The sequence below is a fragment of the Oncorhynchus clarkii genome, unplaced genomic scaffold (genome assembly GCF_045791955.1).
Source record: "Oncorhynchus clarkii lewisi isolate Uvic-CL-2024 unplaced genomic scaffold, UVic_Ocla_1.0 unplaced_contig_2517_pilon_pilon, whole genome shotgun sequence".
Lineage (NCBI taxonomy): Eukaryota > Metazoa > Chordata > Actinopteri > Salmoniformes > Salmonidae > Oncorhynchus > Oncorhynchus clarkii.
The window spans coordinates 217,501-230,974 of record NW_027257991.1 but is presented as its reverse complement, the minus strand read 5'-3'; the positions used below and the strand labels follow the sequence as shown (position 1 = coordinate 230,974).

At 54.4% G+C, this 13,474-nt stretch overlaps 1 protein-coding gene across 2 annotated transcripts in view; it reads right to left on the bottom strand.

Annotated features, from left to right (window-relative positions):
- Positions 1–2,562: 2,562 nt before the first annotated feature.
- The window catches only part of LOC139394421 (mastermind-like protein 3), a 227,354-nt gene continuing 216,442 nt past the window's right edge, over positions 2,563–13,474 (bottom strand). The window contains exon 6 of one of the 2 annotated variants that reach the window (XM_071142485.1): positions 2,563–4,905. In XM_071142485.1, the coding sequence (XP_070998586.1) occupies positions 3,776–4,905 (1,130 nt within the window). In that variant the 3' untranslated portion in view covers positions 2,563–3,775. The remainder of the gene's footprint in view (positions 4,906–13,474) is intronic. The other variant, XM_071142484.1, reaches the window with a different exon arrangement.

Genomic DNA, 13,474 nt, shown 5'->3' with positions numbered 1-13,474 from the left:
CTCTCCCAACAGTGAAGGGTGGAGGGTTTGAGGAACTGATCCTAGATCTCCCCTTAAGGGGCACTCTGACTGAGTCGGTCTTTCTCACAACACTACAGAACCACAGAGGACAACCTACATTACTAAAATATGAAAATAAAATATCAACTAAACATTTATCGAAACAATTTCATGGGCGTTTTACCAACCGTAGCGATGCTTTGGAGAGAGGTCAACTTCCAACTCACTTAGATACACTAAAACTACGTGTGTATCTGACGGAATATAATCAACAACATTTGTGTGGTTGCTATGGCGAGGCAGTGAACTAAACATGGGGTTAGTTAAGACTAGTAGAAGGTTTTTTGGCTGGTTTGTTGACATGACAGAATTCTCCCGTTCTCGTCACCTTGACGTTGAGAGAAGCCCGGGGTCAAACCTACCTCTTCCTCCGCCCAACATTCACCGTTGGGGGGTAAAAAAGAGGGGGGGGGGGGGGGGGGGGGGACACTGGTAATAGTGTCATTGTACAAGCCACCACCACAACCTCATTTTTGAAACCTCTCCATCTCGTGAGGGTTGGAGGTATGTATCTCTCTTCACAGTCAAACACTTGATGTTCGCAACACGTGGAACCGACAACACAGAGCTCAGATCCATCAACAGCTCGTTGTGTTTGGTCTACTGGACCAAAGCAGCAGAGGAGACAACAGAGATAGTATGAATTCAGTTGAAGGTAAAGTTAACTGTCAAAATAACATTTCATTTCAGACCAATTTGGGAAGAGAACTTACAATTTTTTAAAAGCAATAAACACAAAAAAATCCTGTCCTTGGGGATCCAAGATGGCCGACAAACGGCTGTTAGTTTCTATTTCAAATGAAGTCACTTGTGGTGCTTGAATACATTTACTGCCCAGCTAATCCTGTTTCTATACGTCTTTTTGATCCATTTCTATAGAGTTGGTAATAACACGGACAGAGGATGATGTCATGTTGTTACTCCCTTAACTGCCTGACTGACTAACTGACTGACTGGCTGACAATGATCTACTTCTCCTTTCAGCCGTCGGGGAGCGGTGTGTGTGTGGTGTGTGTGTGTGTGTGTGCTGTGTGTGTGGCGTGTGTGCAACAGCTACCAGTGAACAGGAAATGAAGAGAAGCTCGGCTGCTCGGCTCAGAGAGAGAGAGAGAGAGTAGGCCGGTTGCTTAGCAACAGGACCGCGGGGCGACCGCACAGCGCCTGCGCTAAATACCGCCACAAAAGAAGAACGCAATCTGTTTTGTTTTGATGTTTTCACAGTACACACAGCCAGACGAACAAACCAACCAACGCAGACAAAAAAACAAGTCTCTAGAGAGGAGAGATGGGAAAGAGTGGGAAGAGAGGGAGAGAGAGGGAAAAAGTGGGGAGAGAGGGAGAGAGGGGAGGGAGAGTGAGAAAGAGAGAGTGGGAAGGGAGGGAGAGAGAGAAAGAGGGAGGGAGGGAAAGAGTGGGGAGAGAGAGAGAGAGAGAGAGAGAGAGAGAGAGAGAGAGAGGGAGGGAGGGAGGGAGAGAGTGATCTCAACCACTTCTCAGACAGACAGAGGTGACAGCTCTCTACTGAGCTCTGATGGCTGTTACAGAAGTGGGTTGTGTGTTTATCTCCTTGCCTTTATCTCCTGCTTGTCTGTCTGCTTGTCTGTCTGCTTATATGTCCGTCTGTCTGTATGTCTGTCTGCTTGTCTGTCTGTCTGCTTGTCTGTCTGCTTGTCTGTCTGTCTGTCTGCTTGTCTGTCTGTCTGTCTGCTTGTCTGTCTGTCTGTCTGTCTGTCTGTCTGCCTGCCTGCCTGCCTGTCTGTCTGTCTGTCTGTCTGCCTGCCTGTCTGTCTGTCTGTCTGCCTGTCTGCCTGCCTGCCTGTCTGTCTGTCTGTCTGTCTGTCTGTCTGTCTGTCTCTCAAAGGGACCTGCATGTGTAGAAATGCTACGATCACATGCCACACGCCATCACACACAGCATGAATATAACGAGATGTGAAACCTGTCAGGCACAATCCAATAACCCAGGTATCCAAGAAGAACTAATACCGGAAAAATAAATAGAGATGTTCTACCCCTATATTGAAAAACAAATATTAAAAAGACTCTCCCCTGTTTGAGAGCTTGTAGGCAGCCTCCCGTCTCTCCTGTCTTGTAGTCAGTCTCCCATCTCTCCTGTCTTGTAGTCAGTCTCCTGTCTCTCCTGTCTTGTAGTCAGTGTCCCGTCTCTCCTGTCTTGTAGGCAGCCTCCCGTCTCTCCTGTCTTGTAGTCAGTCCCAGTCTCTCCTGTCTTGTAGTCAGTGTCCCATCTTTCCTGTCTTGTAGGCAGCCTCCCGTCTCTCCTGTCTTGTAGGCAGCCTCCCGTCTCTCCTGTCTTGTAGGCAGCCTCCCGTCTCTCCTGTCTTGTAGTCAGCCTCCCGTCTCTCCTGTCTTGTAGGCAGCCTCCCGTCTCTCCTGTCTTGTAGGCAGCCTCCCGTCTCTCCTGTCTTGTAGGCAGCCTCCCGTATCTCCTGTCTTGTAGGCAGCCTCCCGTCTCTCCTGTCTTGTAGGCAGCCTCCCGTCTCTCCTGTCTTGTAGGCAGCCTCCCGTCTCTCCTGTCTTGTAGGCAGCCTCCCGTCTCTCCTGTCTTGTAGTCAGCCTCCCGTCTCTCCTGTCTTGTAGTCAGTCTCCTGTCTCTCCTGTCTTGTAGTCAGTCTCCTGTCTCTCCTGTCTTGTAGTCAGTCTCCTGTCTCTCCTGTCTTGTAGTCAGTCTCCTGTCTCTCCTGTCTTGTAGGCAGCCTCCCGTCTCTCCTGTCTTGTAGTCAGTCTCCTGTCTCTCTTGTCTATCCTGTCTTGTAGTCAGTCCCAGTCTCTCCTGTCTTGTAGTCAGTCTCCTGTCTCTCCTGTCTTGTAGTCAGTCTCCTGTCTCTCCTGTCTCTCCTGTCTTGTAGTCAGTCTCCTGTCTCTCCTGTCTCTCCTGTCTTGTAGTCAGTCCCAGTCTCTCCTGTCTTGTAGTCAGTCTCCTGTCTCTCCTGTCTTCTAGTCAGTCTCCTGTCTCTCCTGTCTTCTAGTCAGTCTCCTGTCTCTCCTGTCTTGTAGTCAGTGTCCCGTCTCTCCTGTCTTGTAGTCAGTCTCCTGTCTTGTAGTCAGTCTCCTGTCTCTCCTGTCTTGTAGTCAGTGTCCCGTCTCTCCTGTCTTGTAGTCAGTCTCCTGTCTCTCCTGTCTTGTAGTCAGTCTCCTGTCTTGTAGGCAGTCTCCTGTCTCTCTTGTCTTGTAGTCAGTCTCCCGTCTCTCCTGTTTTGTAGTCAGTGTCCTGTCTCTCCTGTCTTGTAGTCAGTCTCCTGTCTCTCCTGTCTTGTAGTCAGTGTCCCGTCTCTCCTGTCTTGTGGTCAGTCTCCTGTCTCTCCTGTCTTCTAGTCAGTGTCCTGTCTCTCCTGTCTTGTAGTCAGTCTCCCGTCTCTCCTGTATGAACCTATGGGCCCAGTTGACACACTGCTAAAGGGTTGGGTTCAAATCACGGCCCAAAAGGACAAAACCAAAATCACTTCCCTTTCTTGAATGATATTTCACAACCACCAGACCGCGTTTACCATTAGAGGCCTTTTAAATACCGTGACAGTACACACACACACACACACACACACACACACATAAATACACGACACAGAACTCTTCCTGTCCGTTCTTTACAAAACAAAATATGCCGACTGTCCAGTTCTCTCGTCTCAATAAAGTTTTCCCCACGCAGTTTTGTCGTTAGTCCCTCCAGTAAAAACTCCCCACTACATTTCCAGCTCTGCTATTGGTTGGGGAAGAACTCTTCCATCCAACCGTCACTTGAGTCCAAGTCTGCCCCTGTCCCGTCGGCCAATCCGAACCCTCCGCCCGACGGCGCCACCTGCCCGCCAACGTATCCATAAGATGACAGGTCCTGACTAGACGTCCTCTGGTAGCCCTGAGGCTGACCTCCGACCCCTACCCCTCCTTGTCCCACATACCCTCCTCCACCTCCAGGGCCCACCCCCATCGCCGGCCCCTGTCCAAAGGCCCCCATGTTGGGCACGCCCTGGCCCATCACCCCCTGTCCCGGCATTACCATGGGTCTGGGCTGGTTGGTCCTTGGCTGTCCTGGTCCAGCCATGCCCGCCGCAGGGTTCATAGCCCTGGGGTCCATGGGCCCGGCCATGCCCGCCGCAGGGTTCATAGCCCTGGGGTCCATGGGCTGGCCCTGACCCATAGCCTGGGGGTGGCCCTGTGGGTGCCCAGGGAAGTGTTGCTTGGCCAGGCGTGGGTGTGGAGGCTGCTGTCCGGGTCCAGGCTGCATGGAGCCGTAGCCCCCCTGGGCCGAGCCAAAGCCCACCATATCGCCTGTAGTCCTGCCTGGTCCTCCTACCCCTCCTGGCCCTCCCATCCCCTGGAGGGACTGCCCCTGCTGGGGTGGCCACCCTCCCATCCCTCCCTGTGGTCCTCCTCCTCCCGGTCCTCCTCCAATTCCCAGCATGCCCTGCAACCTCTGGGCCTGGGCTTTGGGCGGCCCCTCGAGGGGCTGCTGGGACATGGAGTTGATCATCATCCCCTGTGGTCCTCCGTATCCTCCTCCTCCTCCAACCCCTCCTCCCGCCTGCCTCTGGACCCGCGTCACTGGGTTGTGTCCTGGTGGAAGACCCATGGAGGCCTGGACGCTTTGGTTCTGGTGCTGCATCATTTGGCTCATGGAGGGGTTGAGGCTGTAGAGGGACTGCTGGCCGGCTCCCTGCCCGCCGTAGGGGAGGCCCATGTCGGGTTGGGGACCCACCGAGCCACCTGGGATGCCCTGGTTCATCTGGACCATCTGCTGGTTCTGTTGTTGTTGTTGTTGTTGTTGGAGGAGGCGGGTGGCGCGGATGTTCTGGAGAGCCTGGCTCCTCACCGCCATCTCCTGGGGTGATCCTGGTGGGACAGAAAGGCAAGAGGAGAGGTTAGAGGTGAGAAAGAAAGAAGCAGACAGGAGGAGAGAGAGAGAGGGGGGGACAGGAGGGGAGGAGAGAGAGGGGACAGGGGGGGAGCAGAGAGAGGGGACAGGGGGGGAGAGAGAGGGGACAGGAGGGGAGGAGAGAGAGGGGACAGGAGGGGAGGAGAGAGAGGGGACAGGGGGGTAGGAGAGAGAGGGGACAGGGGGGGAGGAGAGAGAGGGGACAGGGGGGGAGGAGAGAGAGGGGACAGGAAGGGAGGAGAGAGAGGGGGGACAGGAGGGGAGGAGAGAGAAGGAGGACAGGAGGGGAGGAGAGAAAGAGGACAGGAGGGGAGGAGAGAGAGGACAGGGGGGGAGGAGAGAGAGGGGACAGGGGGGGAGAAGAGAGAGAGGACAGGAGGGCAGGAGAGAGAGGGGACAGGGGGGGAGGAGAGAGAGGGGACAGGGGGAGGAGAGAGAGAGGACAGGAGGGGAGGAGAGGAGAGGAGAGAGAGAGGACAGGAGGGGAGGGATGGGAGTAGAGCGAGGGGACAGGAGGAGAGAGGACAGGGGGGAGGAGAGAGGACAGGGGGGAGGAGAGAGAGGACAGGAGGGGAGGAGAGAGAGAGGACAGGGGGGAGGAGAGAGAGGACAGGAGGGAGGAGAGAGGGGACAGGAGGAGAGGAGAGAGAGGGGACAGGAGGAGAGGAGAGAGAGGACAGGAGGGGAGGAGAGAGAGGACAGGAGGGGAGGAGAGAGAGGACAGGAGGGAAGGAGAGAGAGAGGACAGGAGGGGAGGAGAGAGAGGACAGGAGGGAAGGAGAGCGAGAGGACAGGAGGGTAGGAGAGAGAGGACAGGAGGGTAGGAGAGAGAGGACAGGAGGGGAGGAGAGAGAGGGGACAGGAGGGGAGGAGAGAGAGAGGACAGGAGGGAAGGAGAGAGAGAGGACAGGAGGGGAGGAGAGATAGAGGACAGGAGGGGAGGAGAGAGAGGACAGGAGGGGAGGAGAGAGGATAGGAGGGGAGAGAGAGAGGACAGGAGGGGAGGAGAGAGAGGGGAGGAGGGGAGGAGGGGAGGAGAGAGAGAGAGGACAGGAGGGGAGGAGAGAGAGAGGACAGGAGGGGAGGAGAGAGAGAGGACAGGAGCGAAGGAGAGAGAGAGGACAGGAGGGAAGGAGAGAGAGGACAGGAGGGGAGGAGAGAGGATAGGAGGGGAGAGAGAGAGGACAGGAGGTTAGGAGAGAGAGGACAGGAGGGGAGGAGGGAGGACAGTAGGAGAGGAGAGAAAGAGGACAGTAGGAGAGGAGGAGAGGACAGGAGGAGAGAGAAGAGGTGTGCTAAAGACCAACAGAGTGGTCACTGAGGTTTCTGTGATCAATTTGTCCTTTTATTCATAGTTTGATTACTTCTTATAAGGTCACCAATATTCCACATGTGAAGTACATGATGTTGTTATCCAGAATGGAAAGACAAGCAGAGAGAACTAGACACAGACGACGTGAGCGAGGCACTCTTTAACTCTGGAAAGGTATCACGTCTGACCATTAAGTGCTGAGTGTTACGTACCAAACCAAAGTTGAAGCTAAATCAACTGGAAAGGAGAATATCTCCAACCCCTCCCTCCCTCTCTCTCTCTCTCCTCCCTCCCTCCCTCCCTCCCTCCCTCTCTCTCTCCCACCCTCTCTCTCTCTCTCCTCCCTCCCTCCCTCCCTCCCTCCCTCCCTCCCTCTCTCCAGCCCCCCTCCCTCCCTCCCTATATTAGCACCAGAAACTTGGCGTTAGCAGGTCGAGGAAAGGAGGGGAAGGAACACTAGCATGGAAATGTTTTTATATCTCCAATAAACCTCTTCTGACACCATTTCACTTATCGTCTGGGACATGGCCAGGCCAGGCCAGGCCAGGCCATGTCCCAGACGATAAGAATACAAGATCATTCCCAGAATACAAGATCATTCCAAAACTTCTCCCGAGTACATTGCCAGAAAAAAAATAAAACGTGAAAAAAACAACAATATATTGACAATATACCAGCTTTGGCCTGGCCTGCCTGCCTGCCTGCCTGTCTGCCTGTCTGCCTGTCTGTCTGTCTGCCTGTCTGTCTGCCTGTCTGTCTGTCTGTCTGTCTGTCTGCCTGTCTGTCTGCCTGTCTGTCTGCCTGTCTGTCTGTCTGTCTGTCTGACTCAGTCACTAGACTGTCTCAGTGCACTACCTTTGGCCAGGGTCACATAAACCATCTAGCCATCAGTAGAGCACTTTATAGGGGAATATATAGCCTGGTTACCAGTCTGTTTGTGCTAACATTCCAAATGTAAAGAAAGAGAGAAAAGGCCATTCCCACAGGAGTTTCTGACTGACAGAGTGGCACCTGCTGACCACCACGACTTAACCAGGAAGTCCAGTTGGACCCTGATCTGAGACCAGTCTCTACAAAACAAGACCTGACCTCACCAGCTGTGCTTCCATGAACTTGTCCAAAGATGTGGAGAAAGTTTGCATAGAAAACAGATGGCTGCTGTGGTGCCTTTCAATGTTACCATCCTGTGTCTATGAAAACAGATGGCTGCTGTGGTGCCTTTCAATGTTACTATCCTGTGTCTATTAAAACAGATGGCTGCTGTGGTGCCTTTCAATGTTACTATCCTGTGTCTATTAAAACAGATGGCTGCTGTGGTGCCTTTCAATGTTACTATCCTGTGTCTATTAAAACAGATGGCTGCTGTGGTGCCTTTCAATGTTACTATCCTGTGTCTATTAAAACAGATGGCTGCTGTGGTGCCTTTCAATGTTACTATCCTGTGTCTATTAAAACAGATGGATGTTGGAAGTGTTTCCATTAAGGCTGACAGTCTGTCTGTCCTCCTCCTGTCTGTCCTCCTCCTGTCTGTTTCATGTCTCAGGTAGCCTGTCTGTCCTCCTCCTGTCTGTTTCATGTCTCAGGTAGCCTGTCTGTCCTCCTCCTGTCTGTTTCATGTCTCAGGTAGCCTGTCTGTCCTCCTATCTGTATCATGTCTCAGGTAGCCAGTCTGTCCTCCTCCTGTCTGTCCTCCTCCTATCTGTTTCATGTCTCAGGTAGCCAGTCTGTCCTCCTCCTGTCTGTCCTCCTCCTGTCTGTTTCATGTCTCAGGTAGCCTGTCTGTCCTCCTCCTGTCTGTCCTCCTCCTATCTGTCCTCCTCCTGTCTGTTTCATGTCTCAGGTAGCCTGTCTGTCCTCCTGTCTGTTTCATGTCTCAGGTAGCCCGTCTGTCCTCCTCCTGTCTGTTTCATGTCTCAGGTAGCCAGTCTGTCCTCCTCCTATCTGTATCATGTCTCAGGTAGCCTGTCTGTCCTCCTATCTGTATCATGTCTCAGGTAGCCAGTCTGTCCTCCTCCTGTCTGTCCTCCACCTATCTGTTTCATGTCTCAGGTAGCTCGTCTGTCCTCCTCCTGTCTGTTTCATGTCTCAGGTAGCCCGTCTGTCCTCCTCTTGTCTGTTTCATGTCTCAGGTAGCCAGTCTGTCCTCCTCCTATCTGTATCATGTCTCAGGTAGCCTGTCTGTCCTCCTATCTGTATCATGTCTCAGGTAGCCAGTCTGTCCTCCTCCTGTCTGTCCTCCTCCTATCTGTTTCATGTCTCAGGTAGCCCGTCTGTCCTCCTCCTGTCTGTATCATGTCTCAGGTAGCCTGTCTGTCCTCCTGTCTGTTTCATGTCTCAGGTAGCCCGTCTGTCCTCCTCCTGTCTGTTTCATGTCTCAGGTAGCCAGTCTGTCCTCCTCCTATCTGTATCATGTCTCAGGTAGCCTGTCTGTCCTCCTATCTGTATCATGTCTCAGGTAGCCAGTCTGTCCTCCTTCTGTCTGTCCTCCTCCTTTCTGTTTCATGTCTCAGGTAGCCCGTCTGTCCTCCTCCTGTCTGTATCATGTCTCAGGTAGCTCGTCTGTCCTCCTCCTGTCTGTATCATGTCTCAGGTAGCCAGTCTGTTCTCCTCCTGTCTGTCCTCCTCCTATCTGTTTCATGTCTCAGGTAGCCTGTCTGTCCTCCTCCTGTCTGTATCATGTCTCAGGTAGCCCGTCTGTCCTCCTCCTGTCTGTATCATGTCTCAGGTAGCCAGTCTGTCCTCCTCCTGTCTGTCCTCCTCCTATCTGTTTCATGTCTCAGGTAGCCCGTCTGTCCTCCTCCTGTCTGTATCATGTCTCAGGTAGCCTGTCTGTCCTCCTGTCTGTTTCATGTCTCAGGTAGCCCGTCTGTCCTCCTCCTGTCTGTTTCATGTCTCAGGTAGCCAGTCTGTCCTCCTCCTATCTGTATCATGTCTCAGGTAGCCTGTCTGTCCTCCTATCTGTATCATGTCTCAGGTAGCCAGTCTGTCCTCCTCCTGTCTGTCCTCCTCCTTTCTGTTTCATGTCTCAGGTAGCCCGTCTGTCCTCCTCCTGTCTGTATCATGTCTCAGGTAGCCAGTCTGTTCTCCTCCTGTCTGTCCTCCTCCTGTCTTTATCATGTCTCAGGTAGCCCGTCTGTCCTCCTCCTGTCTGTATCATGTCTCAGGTAGCCAGTCTGTTCTCCTCCTGTCTGTCCTCCTCCTATCTGTTTCATGTCTCAGGTAGCCCGTCTGTCCTCCTCCTGTCTGTATCATGTCTCAGGTAGCCAGTCTGTCCTCCTCCTGTCTGTCCTCCTCCTGTCTGTTTCATGTCTCAGGTAGCCCGTCTGTCCTCCTCCTGTCTGTATCATGTCTCAGGTAGCCAGTGAAAGCCAGCATGGATAGAATGCAATAATTGTCTAACATTTGCCATGTTCTAATAACTGTCATGTGCCAACGTATCTCCACGGTCCGACGATCTCCACGGCCCGGCTCCACGGCCCGGCTCCACGGCCCGGCTCCATGGCCCGAGCCGCGGTGAACCTGCACACTGGACCCGAAATAATATGGTGGAACTTGCATCCAAACAGAAAAGCAAGGAGAAGATATTCAGGTTGAAATAGGTTTGTTTGTGTAGTTTTATAGTTATGAATGAAATGTGTAGTGTAGTTTTATAGTTATGAATGAACTGTGTAGACTAGTGTAGTTTTATAGTTATGAATGAACTGTGTAGACTAGTGTAGTTTTATAGTTATGTGATGACATCACGTGCCCGCGTCCCTTCAAAAGTATTCAGCTATCCTCGTTTACTCAGAAAAACACTGTTTACGTAATAATTTGTCTCAATACAGGAAGTCGAAGGGATAAACATCCGGACACCTCTCTCTCTGTCTCTCCCCTCTCTCTGTCTCCCCTCTCTCTCAGTCTCCCCTCTCCTCAGTCTCCCCTCTCCTCAGTCTCCCCTCTCCTCAGTCTCCCCTCTCTCTCAGTCTCCCCTCTCTCTCAGTCTCCCCTCTCTCTCAGTCTCCCCTCTCCTCAGTCTCCCCTCTCTCTCAGTCTCCCCTCTCTCTCAGTCTCCCCTCTCTCTCTGTCTCTCCTCTCTCTCTCTGTCTCCCCTCTCTCTCTGTCTCTCCTCTCTCTCAGTCTCCCCTCTCTCTCAGTCTCCCCTCTCTCTCAGTCTCCCCTCTCTCTCAGTCTCCCCTCTCTCTCTGTCTCTCCTCTCTCTCTCTGTCTCCCCTCTCTCTCTGTCTCTCCTCTCTCTCTGTCTCCCCTCTCCTCAGTCTCCCCTCTCCTCAGTCTCCCCTCTCTCTCAGTCTCCCCTCTCTCTCAGTCTCCCCTCTCTCTCAGTCTCCCCTCTCTCTCAGTCTCCCCTCTCTCTCAGTCTCCCCTCTCTCTCAGTCTCCCCTCTCTCTCAGTCTCCCCTCTCTCTCTGTCTCTCCTCTCTCTCTCTCTGTCTCCCCTCTCTCTCTGTCTCTCCTCTCTCTCTGTCTCCCCTCTCTCTCAGTCTCCCCTCTCTCTCAGCCTCCCCTCTCTCTCCGCCTTCCTTCCCTCTCTCTGTCTCCCCTCTCTCTCAGCCTCCCCTCTCTCTCAGTCTCCCCTCTCTCTCCGTCTCCCCTCTCTCTCCGTCTCCCCTCTCTCTCCGTCTCCCCTCTCCTCAGTCTCCCCTCTCTCTCAGTCTCCCCTCTCTCTCAGTCTCCCCTCTCTCTCAGTCTCCCCTCTCTCTCAGTCTCCCCTCTCTCTCTGTCTCTCCTCTCTCTCTCTGTCTCCCCTCTCTCTCTGTCTCTCCTCTCTCTCTGTCTCCCCTCTCTCTCTGTCTCCCCTCTCTCTCTGTCTCTCTCTCTCTGTCTCTCCCCTCTCTCTCCGCCTCCCCTCTCTCTGTCTCTCCCCTCTCTCTCTGTCTCTCCTCTCTCTCTCCCCTCTCTCTCTGTCTCTCTCTCTCTGTCTCTCCCCTCTCTCTCCGCCTCCCCTCTCTCTGTCTCTCCCCTCTCTCTCTGTCTCTCCTCTCTCTCTCCCCTCTCTCTCTGTCTCTCCCCTCTCTCTCTGTCTCCCCTCTCTCTCTGTCTCTCCTCTCTCTCTGTCTCCCCTCTCTCTCTGTCTCTCCTCTCTCTCTGTCTCCCCTCTCTCTCTGTCTCTACCCTCTCTCTCCGCCTCCCCTCTCTCTGTCTCTCTCCTCTCTCTCTGTATCTCCCATCTCCTCAGTCTCCCCTCTCTCTCTGTCTCCCCTCTCTCTCAGCCTCCCCTCTCTCTCCGCCTTCCTTCCCTCTCTCTCAGTCTCCCCTCTCTCTCAGCCTCCCCTCTCTCTCAGTCTCCCCTCTCTCTCCGTCTCCCCTCTCTCTCCGTCTCCCCTCTCTCTCCGCCTCCCCTCTCTCTCCGCCTCCCCTCTCTCTCTGTCTCTGCTCTCTCTGTCTCTGCTCTCTCTGTCTCTGCTCTCTCTCTGTCTCTCCCCTCTCTCTGTCTCCCCTCTCTCTCCGCCTCCCCTCTCTCTGTCTCTCTCTCCTCTCTCTGTCTCTCTGTATCTCCCGTCTCCTCAGTCTCCCCTCTCTCTCAGCCTCCCCTCTCTCTCCGCCTTCCTTCCCTCTCTCTGTCTCCCCTCTCCTCAGTCTCCCCTCTCTCTCAGTCTCCCCTCTCTCTGTCTCTGCTCTCTCTGTCTCTGCTCTCTCTCTGTCTCTCCCCTCTCTCTGTCTCCCCTCTCTCTCCGCCTCCCCTCTCTCTGTCTCTCTCCTCTCTCTCTGTCTCTCTGTATCTCCCGTCTCCTCAGTCTCCCCTCTCTCTCAGCCTCCCCTCTCTCTCCGTCTCCCCTCTCTCTCTGTCTCTCCTCTCTCTCTCTGTCTCCCCTCTCTCTCTGTCTCTCCTCTCTCTCTGTCTCCCCTCTCTCTCTGTCTCCCCTCTCTCTCAGTCTCCCCTCTCTCTCTGTCTCCCCTCTCTCTCAGTCTCTCCTCTCTCTCTCTGTCTCCCCTCTCTCTCTGTCTCTCCTCTCTCTCTGTCTCTCCTCTCTCTCTCCCCTCTCTCTCTGTCTCTCTCTCTCTGTCTCTCCCCTCTCTCTCCGCCTCCCCTCTCTCTGTCTCTCCCCTCTCTCTCTGTCTCTCCTCTCTCTCTCCCCTCTCTCTCTGTCTCTCCCCTCTCTCTCTGTCTCCCCTCTCTCTCTGTCTCTCCTCTCTCTCTGTCTCCCCTCTCTCTCTGTCTCTCCTCTCTCTCTGTCTCCCCTCTCTCTCTGTCTCTACCCTCTCTCTCCGCCTCCCCTCTCTCTGTCTCTCTCCTCTCTCTCTGTATCTCCCATCTCCTCAGTCTCCCCTCTCTCTCTGTCTCCCCTCTCTCTCAGCCTCCCCTCTCTCTCTGCCTTCCTTCCCTCTCTCTCAGTCTCCCCTCTCTCTCAGCCTCCCCTCTCTCTCACTCTCCCCTCTCTCTCTGTCTCCCCTCTCTCTCTGTCTCCCCTCTCTCTCCGCCTCCCCTCTCTCTCCGCCTCCCCTCTCTCTCCGCCTCCCCTCTCTCTCTGTCTCTGCTCTCTCTGTCTCTGCTCTCTCTGTCTCTGCTCTCTCTCTGTCTCTCCCCTCTCTCTGTCTCCCCTCTCTCTCCGCCTCCCCTCTCTCTGTCTCTCTCCTCTCTCTCTGTCTCTCTGTATCTCCCGTCTCCTCAGTCTCCCCTCTCTCTCAGCCTCCCCTCTCTCTCCGCCTTCCTTCCCTCTCTCTGTCTCCCCTCTCTCTCAGCCTCCCCTCTCTCTCAGTCTCCCCTCTCTCTCCGTCTCCCCTCTCTCTCCGTCTCCCCTCTCTCTCCGCCTCCCCTCTCTCTCCGCCTCCCCTCTCTCTCCGCCTCCCCTCTCTCTCCGCCTCCCCTCTCTCTCAGTCTCTGCTCTCTCTGTCTCTGCTCTCTCTGTCTCCCCTCTCTCAGTCTCCCCTCTCTCTCCGTCTCCCCTCTCTCGCTGTCTCCCCTCTCTCTCAGCCTCCCCTCTCTCTCAGCCTCCCCTCTCTCTCTGTCTCCCCTCTCTGTCTCCTCTCTCTCTCTGTCTCCCCTCTCTCTGTCTCGCTTCTAACACTCCCTCTCCCTCTCTCTGTCTCCCCTCTCTCTCTGTCTCTCCCTCTCTATGTCTCTCCCTCTCTCCCCTCTCTCTCTGTCTATCCCTCTCTCTCTCCCTCCCTCCCTCTCTCTGTCCCTCCCTCCCTCCCTCTCTCTCTCTCTCCCTCTCTCCCTCCCTCCCTCCCTCTGTCCCTCCCTCCCTCTCTCTGTCCCTCCCTCCCTTCCTC